The sequence below is a fragment of the Schistocerca cancellata genome, chromosome 5 (assembly GCF_023864275.1).
Source record: "Schistocerca cancellata isolate TAMUIC-IGC-003103 chromosome 5, iqSchCanc2.1, whole genome shotgun sequence".
NCBI classification, from domain to species: domain Eukaryota; kingdom Metazoa; phylum Arthropoda; class Insecta; order Orthoptera; family Acrididae; genus Schistocerca; species Schistocerca cancellata.
In genome coordinates, this window is record NC_064630.1 from 377,092,487 (window position 1) to 377,111,989 (window position 19,503).

Here is a 19,503-nt window from a genome sequence, read left to right on the forward strand (position 1 = left end):
GTGCTGGAACGACATGGCATCACTAAGATACTCAATAAAGATGGGAAACAAAGGATCTCAAGTCAGTGTACTGGCCTCCGACCTAAGATGTTGTTCAGAATAACTGCTCAGTGAGCAATGGCTTATGAAAAGTCTATGAAGAAGGTATTGTCAGTATTGGCCTCTTAACAATGGAAGTATTGCAGAGGTTGAGGTATGGAAATCCAGAAACTGCAGCTAGAACGTGAGGAAAGTAGCAGTCTTGGAAGAGGAGGACATGGTCAGCAAGGAAAACAGAAAGGATGCCTTAAAACGTATGAGGCATTTTAATGTAGCATAAGAGTTTTATAAGGCCATTGTTGAAAGTGATCAATAGATTTCCAGTTTAGTATTCTTGCAGCCAGTATTTTGTGTTGTATTTCAGTAAAGTTTGTTTTTCTTTTCCACTTCTGCTTATAAACCATTTATGGAAAAGTGTGATACTAAAGTGTTACAGTGTAGTGCATTATTTCTATGCAAAATGAACCATTAAGTATCTTTCTGTATAACGAATGTCAAAGGTAAAAAAGATGCAAGAAAAAATCACTTCAAATGCCTATGGTAACAAAACTTTTAACTTCCATCTTTGCATTAATTGCCTTTTGGAAAAAAAAAACCTGAAAAATTTGTACCTCTACTCTCATATAAACAACGAAAATTTTAGAAAAGTCAAACAGTCAGAATCAGGCCTACAAAGACAGTATAAATGTTAAATGATATTATTTGTATCATTAGTATTTCAGAATGTTTAGAAAATGCATTTCTTCAAAAATTTACATTTTTGCATTTATCTACTTTTGAACAAATGCTCTTCAGTTGCTAATGAATGACACAGCGAGTTGCAGTCAAAGCAATTGCAGAGCAAATGGCTCTTGGTGTGGATGAAATATCATTCCTCTCAGGGGTTGGACTTGTCACTAAATCTGGCTGATATAAGTGCTCAGTATCATTTGAAAATTAACAGAGTATAAGAGAGACACTGATTTGTCTAAAGAGGGGGGGGGGAAATGTGGACTATTCTATGGCTTGCCTTAATCTGTCTTCAAGATACACTTACCAAGTGAATTCACTGTGTATGATGTGCAGAGGTACAGTGCTGTGCTTGTTATGTATAACTGATAATATATGACAATTTAATTGAATGTACTTTATTTGCTGATAATGTGGATAATGCTGTGTGAATGAGTGCAGCACAGATGTTAAAATGCTTTGAGGCAACAAGACTGTTCTCTAAATTAGTAGATATAGATTTTATCTGATATCTGGTGTCATTCAGCCACATCCTGTGACAATTAATGTTGTTTTAGCATATAGATAAGAAAGAATTTATTAGTTTTAAGCTTGTTGCTTCTTCCCATGAACCATAGATCTTTCGTAGATGGATGGCTTGTGTCTCACTGTTGCAGGTAACTGTATTATAGGTGCAGCCACATTGAAAGAGTATCAGTGGAGATGCCAGACATGATCGTTAGATGCACCACTTATTGAATATGTAGTGGTTCATGTTATGAACACCAAATTCCAGTTAGTAATAGGATGTTAAATGTTAGCCTTCCTATCTTCCTTTGAGTTAATGTAAAAAAAAATCAAATCCATTTCCTTTGAAACTGTGTGCCTCTGCTTTTTCAGCTGTATTTGCTGTCAGCTGCTCCGCATCTTCTTGATGACCAGATAAGCAAAAGTTCCAATATTCCACTCATCATAAAAATGACTGAATTATGGAAGTGTACAACATCTTTAGACGATGATAAAATGAATAATACAAAATCATTCTCAGTAATGAAACTGCTGAAAGCTTTGGTCATTGCAACAAGTAAATTAATAGTTAATGCGAACAACGCACACATCTTACTGGTAAGTTATTTCCTCCTTGTGTATATGTAGCAGAGAAGTAGCCTTAGCAAAATGATAATGGACATAAATGAGCATCATATCTTGCATACATAGAAAAATATTTTCACGTAATTAATTACAGCAACGGTCTGTAGCTATAAGTGCTATTATCCAGATGTAAAGTTTTTTTGTTTCCTCTTCTTTGTGTTGTAACTACAAATAATCTAATACAGTAGAAGTAATAGTATTTCAGAGTCAGCTGGTTCACTATTATTTTTGGTTATTTGTCTGTTGATGGCCGAAAGAAGTACCTGCTTGACACAATATTCTGAAATCATTTAAAAATATTTCATTATGTTTTTAGTTTGTAGATAAAAGATTTCATGTGAGGGTAAAAGAAAAAAAAATATATTGAGTACTATCCATGTATATAACAAAGTATATTAAAATTGTCTATTTAAAAAAAGGAATGCAAGATTTCATGTCAGTTTGAACTTAATAAACCAGATTGATAGTGTTATATAAATAATGATTTCCTGTACGATCGCTGCTCTTCTGAATTGTAGTTAAATGAATAACTGTGCTGCAGAATGCCTAAAATTTGTTATTAAATTGTGATGTGTGCTGTGTTACATTCAGTAAACTATAAAATTAATAATGAAACAAGTTAAATATTTATAAATTTTCGTGTTGTTCAATTCACTATTATTGCCTTAAAAGAATGCTGCTATGTTTTATAAGCTTTGCTCTTTCACACTTAACAGTGTCAGGGTCTTTAAATAATTTTCCCTTAGTTACAATGTTTTGCCTCAAATATATTCAAACCACTTGCCGGTAATGTGATTTGACTGCAAGGAAATAGAACATCCTGATCATTTCTGTGAGGCTGCTACTGTGACTGATCTAGATTAGGAAACATTAATTCTTTACAAGAGAGGAAGGCTTTAGAGTTAAATGTCATGAAATTCAGGCTAACATCAATTGTATAAAAGTCTTCAAAGACATATGACCTCCAACGTGGACAGCAGTAGATGTATGACCCCTGAAGCGAGTTCCCCCTCATGAGTAAGGCAAAAACATAAAATGAGTACCAAACTGGCTCCTGACGACAATTTCAACTAACACTGAGGAAATATCTTTAGTTGAGGAAGTTTTACTACATTAAATGTCCAAAGAACACAAATGTGGCCTCTTTCTTGTACACGTGTTACACAGGGGCCACAACTTGGCAGGACTTACTATACATGTCATGGAACTGATCATGGAGGAGCCACATGGCTGATACAACAGTACAGCAGATGTAGAAATATTTGCTTTGGGTACTTCCCCTGAAATCTTCTTGTTTTTCTGTTTGAATGCAAAGGTTAATAGGACATGATATTTGTTGACAGAAAGTGTTGTTCAAGTAGATATTTGAAATTGGATGAATGACTAGTGAGTGGAAATATCTATTGAACAAGAAATTCAAAAAATGTGATTATATGTTGCAAGTGTTCTTCTGAACTAGATACCATCAAAATGTCATGTATTTAAATGAAACAGGTAGCCTTGCAGCACTTCGATAATAAATCCGTAAAAAAGTAATAAGTACATTCCTGAATCCAAGTGGTATGAAATTCTTAGGGGCCAATGCAGTCAGTATTACCATTTTATGCTTATCTTCTTCCACAAGCAGGATTTTATAGTATGCTTTTAACAGATTTATTCTCAAAAATATAGAAAGTATAGAAAAATAAAATAATTTAAAAAGAGCTGTAATATGAGCCTCAGGTACAAGATATTAAATGGAGTGCAAAACCCATAGCTTCCATACTTACACTACAGCAATGCAAAATATGCTTTAACATGTGAGGCATAAATTTTAAATTCCCATGTTAACATTATCATGGAACTGGTTAGCCGTCTTAGAGGGTGCAGCATGTAGAAGGCAGCAATTTGTTCAAACACAATTGACATCTGGTTTTATAATCATAAGTAGAGGATTAGCCCACTGCTATTTATACGGCTGAATAATGTTGTGGTTTAACATGCACTGGAATTCTTGCTACGCAATATGCAGTTTGTGTAGGTCTAGTGTATGAGGCACACAGTAGACTGGAGAGACGTTAGATGGTTTCCTTCTTTTAACATTTTATTGGAGTTTTATTAACTACAGAAATTTCAGAAAATTTGCAGTAGGTATGATAGAAATTAATTGTTTCAGTTGCTTCAGTACATGCTAAGTTCCCTTTAAATTTCAACCAAGAGTTGTTATCAATTGGTCTTTTGTTCTTGAGATCAAACAGAAGTCAAGGATGACAAAGAAATTTGGCACCTAATGTGCCTTTTGTAATATATGTGGAATTTTAATCCTTCTTCAACATTCTACTATAAGAATGTTGTCATATTCCCATTTTCTCTTAGCTGACGTTCTTGTTAGTCAGTTTGTGCACATAATTTACGTGACCAGAATGTACGATTTACATACAGTGTCAATTTCTGTGTTGGAGTTGACTAAAATTCATTGTGTGGACATTTCCAATGTTTCATCTGTCATGAGACTTACTTCAGAAATAGTCAAACTATTTGCAGAATGCAAGGAAGTTTATGTAATGTGACGTTGAGAAATAGTCAAACTATTTGGAGTGTGGTCAGGAAGTTTATCTAACATGAAGTTTGAAGGAACACTTTACTCATGGTTTTTTCCTGCATAACCTTTCGTTTTGAACAAATGACTGCTTTAGATCAACTGACTCCTGCTCATGAACTAATCTTTTTATTTGCTGCTCCTAACTCTCCTTGTACAACGTTAACATTCTTGCTTTAGCTAATGATTATTTATTATTCTTCAAACTGACAAACAAATCTGAGCTGTTTTGGACAGATCATGTCTCTAGTTGCACTAATAAATGATTAAATTTTGTTGTTTCAAGTGTTGTGCCAGGGGTATGAAATTATTCAATTTTTCTGCCCAAAATCACAATAATTTAACATTTCTGTGTCGACTTCAGCTTTATGTGAATTGAAAGCTTTTTTGTTGACAGCATTTGTTGTCTTTTATTTTTCTGTTTTCCTTCGTTACCACATCAGTCTCTCCATGGGGGGATTTTATTGCTCACATTTAGCTAGCTATGAAGTTTAATAAATGAAACACAGTTTTCTTTAAAGCACTTTTTTATTTCACACTAACATGATTGTTTTTCTGTGAAAACGAAACATAGTTTACATGATGTGCATTTTGCAAAGATATTTATGAAAACAGAAACACATTCTGTTGTGAGTTGCTTGAAAGAAATAAGTTATCTTTTAGGCACTGTTTTCAGTTTTGTATTCTGACACTTCAACATCACATCAATTCACAAACCACTATATGCTGATTTCATTTTCTTAGTACCTTCAAATTTTAAATACTAATTACTAGAATATTAAAAAATACAATAATATACATTTGTACTTTGGTTTATTGTATCATTTCAATACAGATGATGCAAACTTACAAGCATACTTACACTGCTGCAAAGATCTCTGTCGGCATTCAAACCTTCGGAGTCAACTAGACATTATCTGTTTCAAATTTAAGAAAAAAAGTGAGGATTCTATTTCTCTGTGTGGTCCAAATGAAAAACAACACATGGATGTTAAGTCAGAGGAATATGAAAAAATGAATTACTTCTTTTTGTGTGCCTTTGTCCTGCATCTGCACAGGGTCAGCAAGAATATTAATGCATTTCGTATGTTTAACTTAAGGGGTGGCTGGATGCCCTTCCTGTCGCTACTTGAATACCTCCTGAGACAGACTGTGTGTATCTCAACTTGTCTTCTTGTTGGATCACTTATGTGGAAGTGAGCAAAAGTTTTCTAAGTGTTTGTGAATTGTGTAATTGACGGGGAACATTGGTACCAACCCATTATTCACCAAGTGGCAAATTGGGGGGCCGCATGGTTTTTATACAGCACTGCAAGACAGTCATAATTTTTATGTAAAAATTTATACCTTTTCTGAAATGCAAAGTTAACTAACGCATGCAATCATTTTAAAAGATGTGGTGTACACCATATCTGTGTCACTGGGACATATATTTATTATCATAAGGTACAAAACATTGGAGATCTGTGTCTCGGTGCTCACCCATGGTCGACAACCCCGGCAGATGAGTGCTACTTACAAATTACAGGTCAGACAAACACTGAGGAGAATGCAACAGAATTGCATGCTGCCTTTGTGGAGGAAATGTGAGGGCAGTGTCAATCCAGGTAGCATGCAACTATGTTTTCATGATTAATTTTGCCTCTAGCTGATCGTTATGACCAGCAGCTACCCCCGCCGCCCAGCAATGTGGCATACTAAAAGAGGGGCAGGGGAACTACTGGTATGGAACCTGCATCACTGGCATTAGGTTCTCTTCACTGGTGAGTCTAGGATTTGTCTGATGACATGACTGATGACTGTCAGAACAGTGTGTAGGCAACGAGGCACGTCTCAGGAGCTGTGTAGTGAGATGTTGCACACCTCTACATCACTATCAATGACTGGATTGTTAACCTATTATCCTGCCCTACTGTCAACATTTCAGCAACAGGTTAGTCTCTCAAGATGACAGTACAAAACTACATCACACCCATCTTGTAAACACCATCTTCCATGAATCAACAGAACAGAATAGCCTGCAGTATCTGCTGACATGAGCCCAACTGAGCATACTTGAGACCATTTGAAACTTTCATTGCATTATCACAGGAACACTTCTTACACAGTAGATAAAGGCGGGAGGATTACTGTTTAAGCATGTGACAGACGACCCTGAGCAAGGATATCTGTGCTGCCTTGTATACATCATGCCAAGGAGTATCTAGTCAAACTGATTGGCTTTACTGATCTGGTGTTGTGGATGAGTCTAGAATTCATTATTTCATGCCAAAAAAGAATCAGGAGTCAGTGCAATTTATTGAGGCCAGTGTTCCTGTATCAAAGAAATATAAACTTGATTTCCTCTGCCAAAAGGGACACAAAAGGGCAATGCAATAATTGCTGAATGTTTTGTCAGTTGTAAGATTACTGACCTGTTTTTACAGCACTCAGCTGCTGCTCTTTTTGCTTTCATTCTTCCTGTAATTAATTGGTTTAGTAATCTGATAGTTAAATGTTGAACATAATACTGTAGAGGTTAACTTAAAATCTTTTCGCATTTATTGATACCCAAAACAAGATAATGCTGATCAACTTTTATGTGTGGATGTAAATGAGGTCTATTCAAAAAATTCTGAAACATTTGAAGTGCACACGACTGTGTTTAATGTGTAACTGTCGGAAGTTTCATTGTTGTGTGTCTGTTAGTTATTGTTCAGTGCTGATTTGAGCTGAACTTTTGTTTTGCACAGTTTGTGAATTTCGAGATGGCAGAGTTAGAGAAATAGCACGTCTGCATTAAATTTTGCTTGAAACCCAAGAAAACCTTTACAGAGACACACCAAATGATGCAGAAAGCCTACAGTCGTGAGTGCTTAAGCTGCACTCGGTCTTACAAATGGTTCACACTGTTTAAAAATGGCTGGAAAGAAGTCACAGATGACGCTCATTCAGGACACCCTTTCTACTGATGATGCTCGTGTCGGGAATGTCAATGAAACTGTGCGTGCCAATCAAAGAATGACTGTCCAGGGGTTGCAGAAGAATGTAACATTTCAGTTAGATCATGTCATAGAATCCTGATACAGCATCTTGGAATCTGTCTTGTTGCTGCCAAGTTAGTCCTGTGGTTCATGAGTAGAGATCAGAATCTGTGTAGAGCATTTGGATCTCACAAATGAGAACAAGATGTTTCTTAAGAGAATCATAGCTGGTGATGAGATATGGGTCTATGTTTATGATGTTGGTCACAAAGTTCAATCTTCACAGTGGGTCGGGAAAAGTTCTACAAGACCAAAAAAAGCTCACCACGTCAGGCCAAATGTCAAAGCCATGCTGATACTTATCTTTGTCTTTGGAGGCTTAGTTTATCATGAATTTGTGCCACAGGGACAAACTGTTAATCGATGGTACAATCAGGATTTATTGCAACACTTGAGAGAAAATGTGGGAAGGAAATGGCCTGAAGTGTGGCGAGACATTTCATGGCTCCTGCATCACAATAATTCACCCACACATTCATCCCTGTTGGAGCGTGACTGTTGCACAAAAAACAAATCACTGTGCTACCTCATCATCCATACCCTTCAGACCTGGCCCTTTTGGACTTTATTTTATTTCCAAAATGAAAAACCCTGTTGAGAGGACAAAGATTTGCAACAATAGATAAGATAAAAGTAAATTTTCAGATGGTGCTTCACACAATGCAGCAAGAGGTGTATCAAGACTGCTTCCGGAAGTGGAAATGCTCTGAGGAGCAGTGTATCAGTTGCGGGGGAGATTATTTGGAAGGAGACCATGCACAATAAGTAAAAGGTAACCACAGAAAAATTTTATGGAGAAAGTTCCAGAATTTTCTGAACAGTTCCTTTATAATTCTCGTATCATAGGCCAGTATGATATGTGGAAGATCAGTTTGGGTTCCTTAGAAATGTTGGAACATGTGAGGCAATACTGACCCTACAGAAGATAGATTAAGGAAAGACTTAGAGAAAGCTTTTGACAATGTTGACTGGAATACTCTTTCAAATTCTAAAGATGGCAGGGATCAAATACAGGGAGCGAAAGACTATTTACAATTTGTACAGAAACCAGATGGCAGTTATAAGAGGCGAGGGGCACAAAAGGGAAACTTTGCTTGAGAAGGGAGTGAGACAAGGTTGTAGCCTTTCTCCGATGTTATTCAATCTGTATATTGAGCAAGTAGTACAGTAAACAAAAGAAAAATTTGGAGTAGGAATTAAAATCCATGGAGAAGAAATAAAATCTTTGATGTTTGCTGATGACATTGTAAGTCTGTCAGAGACAGCAAAGGACCTGGAAGAGCAGTTGAACGGAATGGACAGTGTCTTGAAAGGAGGATATAAGATGAACATCAACAAAAGCAAAACGAGAATAATGGAATGTAGTCGAATTAAATCTGGTGATGCTGAGGAAATTTGTAGCAGATGAGGAGCAAAATAACTGATGATGGTCGAAGTAGAGAGGATATAAAATGTAAACTGGCAATGGCAAGGAAAGTGTTTCTGAAGAAGAGACGTTTTTTAACATCGAGTATACATTTAAGTGTCAGGAAGTCTTTCTGAAAGTATTTGTATGGGGTGTAGCCATGTTTGGAAGAGAAGCACATACGATAAATAGTTTAGACAAGAAGCAAACAAATGCTTTCAAAAAGTGGTGCTACAGAAGAATGCTGAAGATTAGAATGGTAGATCATGCAAGTAATGAGTAAGTACTGAAAGGAATTGGGGAGAAGAGGAATTTGTGGCACAACTTGCAAGAAGAAGGGATCGGTTGATAGGACACATTCTGAGGCATCAAAGGATCATCAATTTAGTATTGGAGGGAAGTGTGGAGGGTAAAACTTGTAGAGGAGACCAAGGCATGAATGCACTAAACAGATTCAGATGGATGTAGGTTGCAGTAGTTACTCAGAGATGAAGCAGCTTGCACAGCATAGAGTAACATGGAGAGATGCATCAAACCAGTCTCTGGACTGAAGACAACATCAACAACTGCCAGTATCTACACTTTATGCCTTAACAATGGCAATGTTTACTGAACAATTTTGTCTTTAAATCTTATAACATAGCTGCTCAACATAATGCACATTCACGCAAATAATTTATATGTTGATTGCTAATTGATAATTAAACACAGAGTGAATTGCAGCATAATTACGCACTTCGGCTGTAATCATATGACTGGCTGCAATAACATCACGGAGATGTTAGTGAAATGAATGACAAACCATGGACTAATTGACATAGTGGCTACATGCTGTTATCCTTGTGAAGAACTAAGGACTGAGTGCCACCAGCTAGCAAATGCTAGGTGCTCATAATTAAGCTATTAGGCACCGACTGACTGAGGTACTGTGCTCCACGTGTGTGGAGGAACAATAATTTAAATTTGTTATTACATTTTGATTTATAGTAGGAAAGTAAGCAAAATTAGTGGACATGAAATTATTATGAGTAAAGAGGTAAACCTGTTAATGTGTTGGTTGGATAGTTGGGAAATTTACAGTATTTTACAGACTATAAGACGCTATGGACTATAAGATGAACCTTAAATTTTAAGGAATTTTTTTTAAAAAATATCATTTTTATTATTAGATTGCAAGGCCAGACAAAAAAATTGTTTGTTTATAAAATTGTATTGACCTTTAAAATCCCTAAAAATCGTCATATGGACTTCCTTCTCCTTCTTCCTCTTCATCATCATTGTTGTACTATTCATATATATAAGATGGTCTTCAGTGCATGAGAGCACTGCTTAGGTCACACTTCTTAAAAGATTTAACAATTATGTCTTCTCTCACTCTAGACCACGACTGTTTTATCCACTGACACATTTGTTTGACTGTAGGTCATTTTAAATTGCACTTCAGCATGAATTCATGTTAGGTTTCATCCATCCATTTGTTCCATTCCTCTCTTATATGCACTTTAAATGGTTTATTTATCGAGACGTCAAGAGGCTGCAATTGTGAAGTAAGTCCTCCAATAACAGCAAGCTCTGTATTTCCCTGTCTCAATTTCACTTTCACAAAATTGTCCAAATGACTGCTAAATTGACCTAGCACAAGAACTCAATTCTTCTTCAATAAAGTACCTTTCCTTTTCCCCAACACTCTGTTAATCCATAATTTCATACCAATCTCATCCACCCACCCCTGGTCATGTATGTGAACAGCACCACCTGGCAGTATTTCAGAAGATTTAGCCATTGTTTTGTGCTTGAAAGTGATCATTGGATTAAAAGTAGTATTGTCAGATAAACATGAAAAGTCAACAGTTTAGTGCATTTTTTTTCACATCCCCTTTTTTACAGTGACAGTTTTTTTTAGCACCTTCATGGCAACAGTTCTGTTACTCTGCACATAAAATGTCAGAGGAGTTTTGTCCATATTCACTTTTTGATTTGTTTCATACTCGTTTTCTTTCTATGTTGAATAATAAAACAATGAAAATATACTATTTTCTGAAATATTTTGGTTTTAGTTTGCATGCTAAGTCCATGATGCTCCATAAACCTATAGCATCAATCAAATCCACCCTTAAAGTCGGTTACGTTCAACTGTAGCGCTAGCTTACAAGCATTAATTGAATCATTTTTGTATTAATTCTAATGTCATTTTGACTGTGTCCTTGAATCCATTTCATTATGCCATCTTCTAGTTTTGGCCATTTTGCATTCAGTTCTCTATTTGCCCATTTACTTTTCCATATTTTTTTCAGTTTTTTTTTACCATCCCACCAATCGTGAATGGTTTTTTCTGTTGTTGGAGGGCCAAAATGCCACTCAGCTGCTCTGTTTCCATGTTCTTTTGCATGTACTACTACTTTCAGTTTATAGCCCACATCTTATAAATACCGTTTATTTTTTTCCATTACAAAACTATCTACTAATAAAAATATTATTCTGTTACTGCTAAGACAAATCACTTTCATTTCAAGTTCACTGACACTGTAGATTGCAATGATGCATGATGGGCTGGACAGTGTGCTGGGTTTGTGGTGGCAGGCTGGGAGGAGACAGTGTTAGCAAGCTTGTGAATCAGCGCAACTCGTGTTTGTCACATCGGTGCACTGCCACTAGTTGAATCCAGTGTTGCCAGAGAGAGATAAGTTTCCCACAGAACCGAATATATAGCCATTTTTAATACTGATAGGAATTTTAAATCAGACACTGGAAATTAATATAATAATTTCAATTATAAGACACACCTGAATTTTGGAGGCAATTTTTCAAAGAAAAAAGTGTGACTTATAGTCCATAAAAACTATATGTATACTCCTACGCGGGTTCATAAATTGCACAAAAATTCCTAAAATATGAAATTTTCTAGATTGAACGATTAGTCAACTAACAATTTGTTTTTTAATGAAACTGGACATTTTTTCAATAAGAAAACTTGTGGCTACAAAACTATCATACTGAATTTTTTGGAAATGTCCATTACTTAAGAATCAAATGTTCTGGAACATGAAAACTTTGATTATGAATAATTTCTTAAGTAAGAAGCTTTTGGGAAAACGTAATATGTTTACTGAGAAGAGGGCGTTGAGGGCCTTCAGATAGGTACATCACTTCAATCAGAACCACTTCACTCATTGCAAATTGTAGCATTTGTGAACTACTTTAAATTACAAAAATTTCTTTATGCAAATTGTTTTCAGGTAATTTAACTCAGTATTATTTTTAGTGATTGAGACACTATATCTTGAACAATTAATTATGATGAAATAAAGGCTGAATATGTAACTAATGATTTTGAGTAATCTACACCATGCTCTGCAAGCATGAGATGTGTCTGGGAGAAAGTAATGTGTTGTCCAGTTCTTCCTGGAAAGTGCTCTCTCGGAATTTTAGTAGTAAATGTCCCTATAATGCATAACACCTCTCCTTTAATGTGTACCACTGGAGTTTCTTTTTTTTTTTATCTCTGTAATGCTCTTGCACCAACTAAACTATCCCATGATGAAACATGCTGCTTTTCATTGGATATTATCTATATCCTCTTTCAGTCCCATCTGATAAGGATCCCATATTGATGACCAATACTCAAAGTCAGTTGAAAAAGTGCCTTGTAAGCCACTTCCTTCAAGGATAAATCTCAGTCTGGCATCTACTTTTTCTACTGTTTGTTTTATGTGGTCATTCCACTTAAGGTCACTCTGGATAGTTTACTTCTAGATATTTTATGGTACGTACTGTTTCCAGCAATTTGTCATCAATAGTAGTAGATTTCTTTTCCTGTGTATACTTCTATTTACATTCAGCATCAACTGCCATTGCCTGCATCGTTCATCAATCCTCTGCAGGTCATTCTGCAAATCAATACTGTCTTCTGGTGTTGTTACTTTCTTATAGACAACCACACTGTCTGTGAACAGTCTTAAAGAGCTTCTGACACTTTCTAATAGATCATTTATATACATTGTAAACAGTAACTGTCCTATCACACTTCTTGGGGTACTCCAAAAATTACCTTTATATCAGTATATTTTGCTCCATTATGAGCGACATGTTGAGTTCTGTCTGCAAGGAAGTCTTGAATCCAGTTGCAAATCTCGTCCAATACTCAGTAAACTCATTTTCTCTCACCCCCACCCACTAAAAGGCAGAGGGGATGGTATAAGATACCGTCCTGAAGTCAAGGTGAGAGACACTAACCTGAGCATCATTGCTTACAGCTGTATGAATCTCATGGAGGACAGAGTGATCTTAGTTTTGCAAGATCTCCATTTGCAGAATCCACATTATCCAAAAACATCATAATTCTTCAGCATAAAACATGTTCCATAATTCTAGTAACAGATTGACATCAGCAATATAGGCCTATAATTATGTGCATCTGTCTTACAATCATTCTTGAAAATGGGGATGACCTGCACTTTTTTCCCAGTCGCTAGGTACCCTTTGTTGCTTTAGCGATCTGCGATAAGCTGCTACTAAAAGGGGGGCAAATTCTTTCTCAGAATCTTTGTAGAATCTTACAGGTATATCATCTGATCCTGATGCCTTTCCACTACTAAGCAATTGTAGTTGTTTTTCTGTCCCTCAATCAGTTATGTCAGTATCTACCACAACTGTGTTTTATGATCTTCCATGTTGAAACAATTTCAAAAGACCAAATTCAGTATTTTGGCCTTCTCTCCGTTATCTTCCATTTCAGTGCCAGAATGGTCTTTGAGGATTTTGAACTGCTTGCTGATTTGTGTATGACCAAAACCTCTTAAGGTTTTTATTCAGATTAGTTGACAGAATTTTACTTTCAAAATCATTGAACACATCTCTTGTTGCTTTTCTTGTGCTCATTTTCACTTCATTCAGCTTTGTTTACCAGCTAGGTATGACTTCTCTTGGATCTGTGATGAAGCTTTCTTTGTTTACATAGCAGTTTCCTAACACAGCTAATAAACCACTGTGAGTATTTCCCATCCCTTTAGACCTTGCTCAGAACATGCTTGTCTAATGAAGCTTTTGAATGTTTTCCATTTGTGCTCCACATCTTTGTCCTCATCCCTGAATATGCGATGCTGACTACTCAGTTACTCTGCAATCTGTATCTTGTAACTCTTACTTTAAAAAAAAATTGCTATTGTTCTTAACATTCCTTGTAAAACCAGTAGTCATACCAGATGTACCGGTATGAAATGAGCATTAAGATACAAATGTGTCAATAGGGAACATTTGTTGTGAACGAGCCTTAATTTTATTTTTGTTTGGTTGGTATGACATCTGTCAAAGATATTTAGTATACATCAAGTGTTGGAACAAACATCATCATATGTTTTCATTGTGTTAACAATGTCGAATTTTGTACCAGAAAGTGATGATTTGCGGAAAGCAATAATTTTTTGTTTTCATGTGAAAAAAAGTGCTGCAGAGTCGCATCAAATGCTTGTTGAGGCATATGGTGGTCGTGCTCTATCAGAAACAACATGCAAACTATGGTTTCAACGGTTCAGAAATAATGATTTTGATGTAAGAAGTGAAGAATGTGGAAGACCACCAAAAAAGTTCGAAGACGCCGAATTGCAAGCAATATTGGATGAAGATGATACTTTGAGTCAGAAGCAAATGGCAGCAATGCTAAATGTTGCACAACAAACAATTTCTGGCCATTTGAAAGCTATGGGAAAGATCCAAAAGTGTGGAAAATTGGTGCCACATGAATTGAATGAAAGACAGATGGAAAACCGAAAAACCATTTGTCAAATTTTGCTTCAAAGACATGAAAGAAAATCAATTTTGCATAGAATTGTTACTGGCGATGAAAAATGGATTTATTTTAAGAATCCTAAACGGGAAAAATCATGGGTTAATCTGGGACAACCATCAACATCGACTGCAAAACCAGTTCAATTCGGCATGAAGAATTTGAACTATGCATTGATCAAAAAAAGACCAGAATGGGCCAGAAGACATGGCAAAGTAATTTTTTTACATGACAATGCACCTGCACACAAAGCAAAACTGATTCAGGATACAATCAAAACACTCGGCTGGGAGCAGCTACCCCACCCGCCGTATTCACGAGACTTGGCCCCTTCTGACTACCATTTGTTTTCATCAATGGGACACGCATTGGCTGAGGAACTCTTCGATTCCTACGAAGAAGTCAAAAATTGTGTGTCTGATTGGTTTGCTTCAAAAGATGAACATTTCTATTGGTGTGGTGTCCACAAATTGCCAGAAAGGTGGTCAAAATGTATAGAAAGCAATGGTCAGTACTTTGAATAAAATGTTTTTACTTTTTAATTCAAAATTAGTGTTTCATCTTCACAAAAAAAACACTCATTTCATACTGGTACATCTGGTAGTTGTCATCACAGCCCTATAATCACAGACACCTTACTCTGTGTTAACTGATTCGATAAGTTCATGTCTGTTTGTTAGTAGGAGATCCAAGATGTTACTTTCTAATTATTCGAAGTTATTTTCAGACAAGACATTCAGAATAATGTCACAGGAATCCCTGTCTTTTTTTAATTGTGGCGTGGTTCACACGCTGGTGCAGTCTTTCAAGTTAACCCTGGTGGCTTGCATAATTGGTGATGGCGTATGATGGAAAAGGGTAAGGGTGAAAAATAAAGACTGTATGTAGGTTGCCCTCATCCCCCCCCCCCTCTCTCTCTCTCTCTCTCTCTCTCTCTCTCTCTCTATCACTGAGAGTAGAGCAGAGTACAGCTCCCCAACTGACAGGTCACAATTTACGGTGTCACATGTCATAGAATGAAACACTTGAAGGGTTTCCGATTTATCTTCAAAAATTAGTATATACCCAGGTGATGACGAATTGTACACCACTATCTTCCCTCTTGACATCGAAAGACTGGAGACATAAATTTTGGATTCAAGGGTAACTGTAAAAACATGTAGGTGACTGCAGCAGAAGAACTGGTTGAAGGTTTATGTAGACATTACTGACCCTTAGTAGTTGTTCCCCCTTTGTATGAGTTCTTTCCTTCCTACAGATTGAAAGCCAGTTCATCCATGCAGTTAAAAGTTGGATGCACAGTTTAACATATAGTCTGAATCATAATGTACTTTTCATCTTTCACATAAACAACTGATTTTTGGAGATTACACCTTTGGATGTATACTCTGGGATCTTTAGAGGCATGAGGCATGGTTTGCAAACTGCCAAACGCAGATTAATCTCTCTATGGCAACAAGATATTTTTCATAAATTATTTCTTGCTGCGGCTGCTGTTGTTTTTAGTCTTTCCATGCGGTCTAACCTGTGGAAGTCTGTTTATCTCTGTATAACTGCTGCAACCTACATGCATTTGAACATGCATACTGTATTCGATTATTCCTCTCCCACTGCATCTTGTACCTCTCACACTTGCCTCCATTATGGTTGTGATGGTCTAACGGGTAGAGCAGACTGCAGCCCTGGAGATTCTAGGTAGAAATAAAGATTTGTCCTTGTTCCAGTCCCTCCAGGGCAGCCCCAGGTCCACTCAGCCTTCTATAAAACTGAATACTGGGGATCTTTCCTGGGGTAAAAGTTGGCAAGGCAATGAACTAGCACCCTCCTCCTCCTCCTCCTCCTCCTCCTCCTCCTAGTGCCACAGTAAGTGAAGGGCTGCGGTCAGGCAAGAAGGCTATTCACATGTTTGGTTCCACCGATTTGACTTGTTCACACTTACCTCTATTACTACATTGAAAATTCTCTGGTGCTTCAAGAATTGTCCAAACAATTGATCCTTTCTTTTAATCAAGTCGTGCCACAAATTTCTTTTTTCCCGATTTCAATTCAGTATCTCTCCATTAGATATACAATCTACCCATCAAAATTTCAGCATTCTTCTGTAGCACACTTCAAAAACTTCTATTCCCTTCTTGTCTGAACTGCCATTCACATTTCACTCCTTACAAGGCTACACTCACAACAAATACCTTTAAAAAGGACTTCCCAACACAAATTTATATTAACAGTTTTAGGAATGAAGGAGACCACCACCAAATAGCAAAATGATCGAGTCCTCGTCAGGAACAGCAAAAGAGGGAGGAAACTTGCTAGCTTTCTGAATCATTCCATCCCTGAATTAGAGGATGGACAGATGGACGGACGGACACACACACACACACACACACACACACACACACACAATTAAATTTCTTTAATATTTTTGTTATTCAATTAATATCGTTTTGCTTTGTAAAGAAATGGAATTTTCTTAGGACATTTTGGTTCCATTAGCAAGACTGTTAGTTTTTATTTTGTAGCATAAGCCAGTTGAAGTACCACTGTTTTCATGTGGTTCCATCTGAGATTCTTGATCTTCATATGTTCTCCTTTTTTCTGATGAATTATAAACCAAATACTTTTTGTAAAACAATATACCCTGAACTTTTTAAAATGAGACACTTTTGTAAATAATGCCATGTAAAAACTTCAGCAGCACTAATTGTATTCATGATCTTCAATTATTTTTTACAGATTCTCAATGGTTTGAAGGAAGTAGCTGAGAAAGGTTCATCAGCTATGAAATTGCAAATATTACCTGTACTTCGAGCATTGGCATCAAAAACTCTTGACTGTGATGTTAATCAACCGAAGGTCTGCTTCGATATTGGAGTTTTATTTGGCACTTTGATGCAAGATGAAAGCTCAATAGTTCGTCAGGCATCACTAGATGTTTTTGCTTACTTTGCGTATGTTACAAAGCATGAACAAATAGTGATAAATTCTGTAAGCCGAAGTAATGTACTACAGAGTCATGTAGCAATGTTCCTTAAAAAACAATTGGTGAAATTCAATAAATTAATTGCAAAAGATATAAATGAGTATCTAAATAGCCAGAAAAATGTGCAATTCTGCCACAAGTGCAAAAAAACTGAACTTTTTGAGGATGTAACAGAGGAAAAAGCTGAGCAAAAAGCAAAGAAACCAAAAATTGATCAGTGTTCCCAGAATGTCTCTGAAGTTCTTGACAGGATTGAGGCAGATACAGCTTTAATAGTTAATATGCTTGATGAAGATAGCTTGCCAGAAATTGCCAGGACAAAGGTAGTATCCATTATGGCACAATTGGAGGGACTCCTGTGACGCATTACATTATTAAAATTTTATTAGTAAAACAAGCCCATGTGTTACAAATTTCCCCAAACCAGTTCCCATAAATCTCATTTATACTTTCTTACACCCACCTCTAAGCCCAAGCCCAAACTCCGCCCTCAACTCTCTCTCTCTCTCTCTCTCTCTCTTTCACACACACACCACTGCTGCAAAGTCTCAACCTATTTCATATTTAATTAAATCTCTATTATTATTATTATTATTACTACTACTACTACTACTACTACTACTACTACTACAAAGTTTCAATATACTGGATTAACATTGTACTTCAGTTACTGTAAAATCAGTAAATGGAAATAAGACTGATGTAGACTAGTGTTGTAGGAATTCATTATGTTTCAAAATGTAAGTAATTCATTGCATTTGTGAGTAATGAGTAATATAATGATCCAAATTATGTACAAGCTAACAATTTGTTTGAAGATACCGCAGTTTTGACTTTTGTTGTCCAGATGTTAAACCTTGCTTCCTCCTTTTGACTTGACTATACAAAGGAAAAAGTACCGTAGATAGAAAGAAAGGAAAGCAGTAGTATAAGTCCCTTTGGATGGCATTATTTCTCGAGTGCTTACCTATAACACAAGCCAATTTAAGTACCAGGTTTCTGTGAATATTGCACATAACACTGTGTGGTTATATTGTAACGAAGGTTGTATGTAGTGAATAATTTAAATCTCGGGTATATACAAAGATTTTCTATTAATTTGTAAGCAAAAGTGGTAATTATTTTTTTAAAAAAAGTCGTACAAAAACTTTAAATTTGTTAATGTGATGTATGTTATGTTTTATATTGTACTCTATGAACTGAGTAAATGTTGTTGATCTGGAGAAAACTGCAACTCTGCCCTGCCCTGTGGTGCAAGTACAGAATAAAGTTTTTAATGAAAAAGAAAACAATGTGTTAGTTGTAAACTAACAAAAGCCAGCCCTTTTAAAGAACTACATCTGATTACTTATTTAATTATGATAATCTACCTCATTTTTGTAAATTATAAATGATTCCAGACCTGCTTTAATAATTCCTGTAATCAGTGCAATGTATTTCTTTTGCAAACGGAATATCAAGAAGACTCATTGCAAGAGTAGAACTATAATGCAGAACTGGCTATTCCAAAAGAGTTTGTGTGGGAAAGTCAACAAGGGGAAAACAACAGTACCATGTAAAATGAAAGTAAACAACAAGATTCCATTGACTGAGGGGATTCAAAAACTTAATAAATCAAAAGTGCAAAAGGCAGATAAGTGTACAAGAAATTATTAAAAGAAATATAGAGACACTCACAAGTTGTGACTCATACACAGATAGCTCGAGTTTGACTCATCATCAAGGCATCATAATCTGATATCTAGGCTTCACAAAAAACATTGTAGGCAACATGCTGTAAATTACATTATCTTTACATATAGATGAATGCCCTGCAAAACACATTGTGTCCAACAT

At 36.2% G+C, this 19,503-nt stretch overlaps 1 protein-coding gene across 1 annotated transcript in view; it reads left to right on the forward strand.

The window, feature by feature from the left end:
- The window catches only part of LOC126188549 (uncharacterized protein C1orf112-like), a 186,582-nt gene extending 167,652 nt beyond the window's left edge, over positions 1 to 18,930 (forward strand). Inside the window, exons 12-13 of the mRNA XM_049930148.1 lie at positions 1,648 to 1,872; positions 17,421 to 18,930. Coding sequence (XP_049786105.1) covers positions 1,648 to 1,872; positions 17,421 to 18,029 — 834 coding nt within the window. The 3' untranslated portion in view covers positions 18,030 to 18,930. The remainder of the gene's footprint in view (positions 1 to 1,647; positions 1,873 to 17,420) is intronic.
- The last annotated feature ends 573 nt before the right edge of the window (positions 18,931 to 19,503 follow it).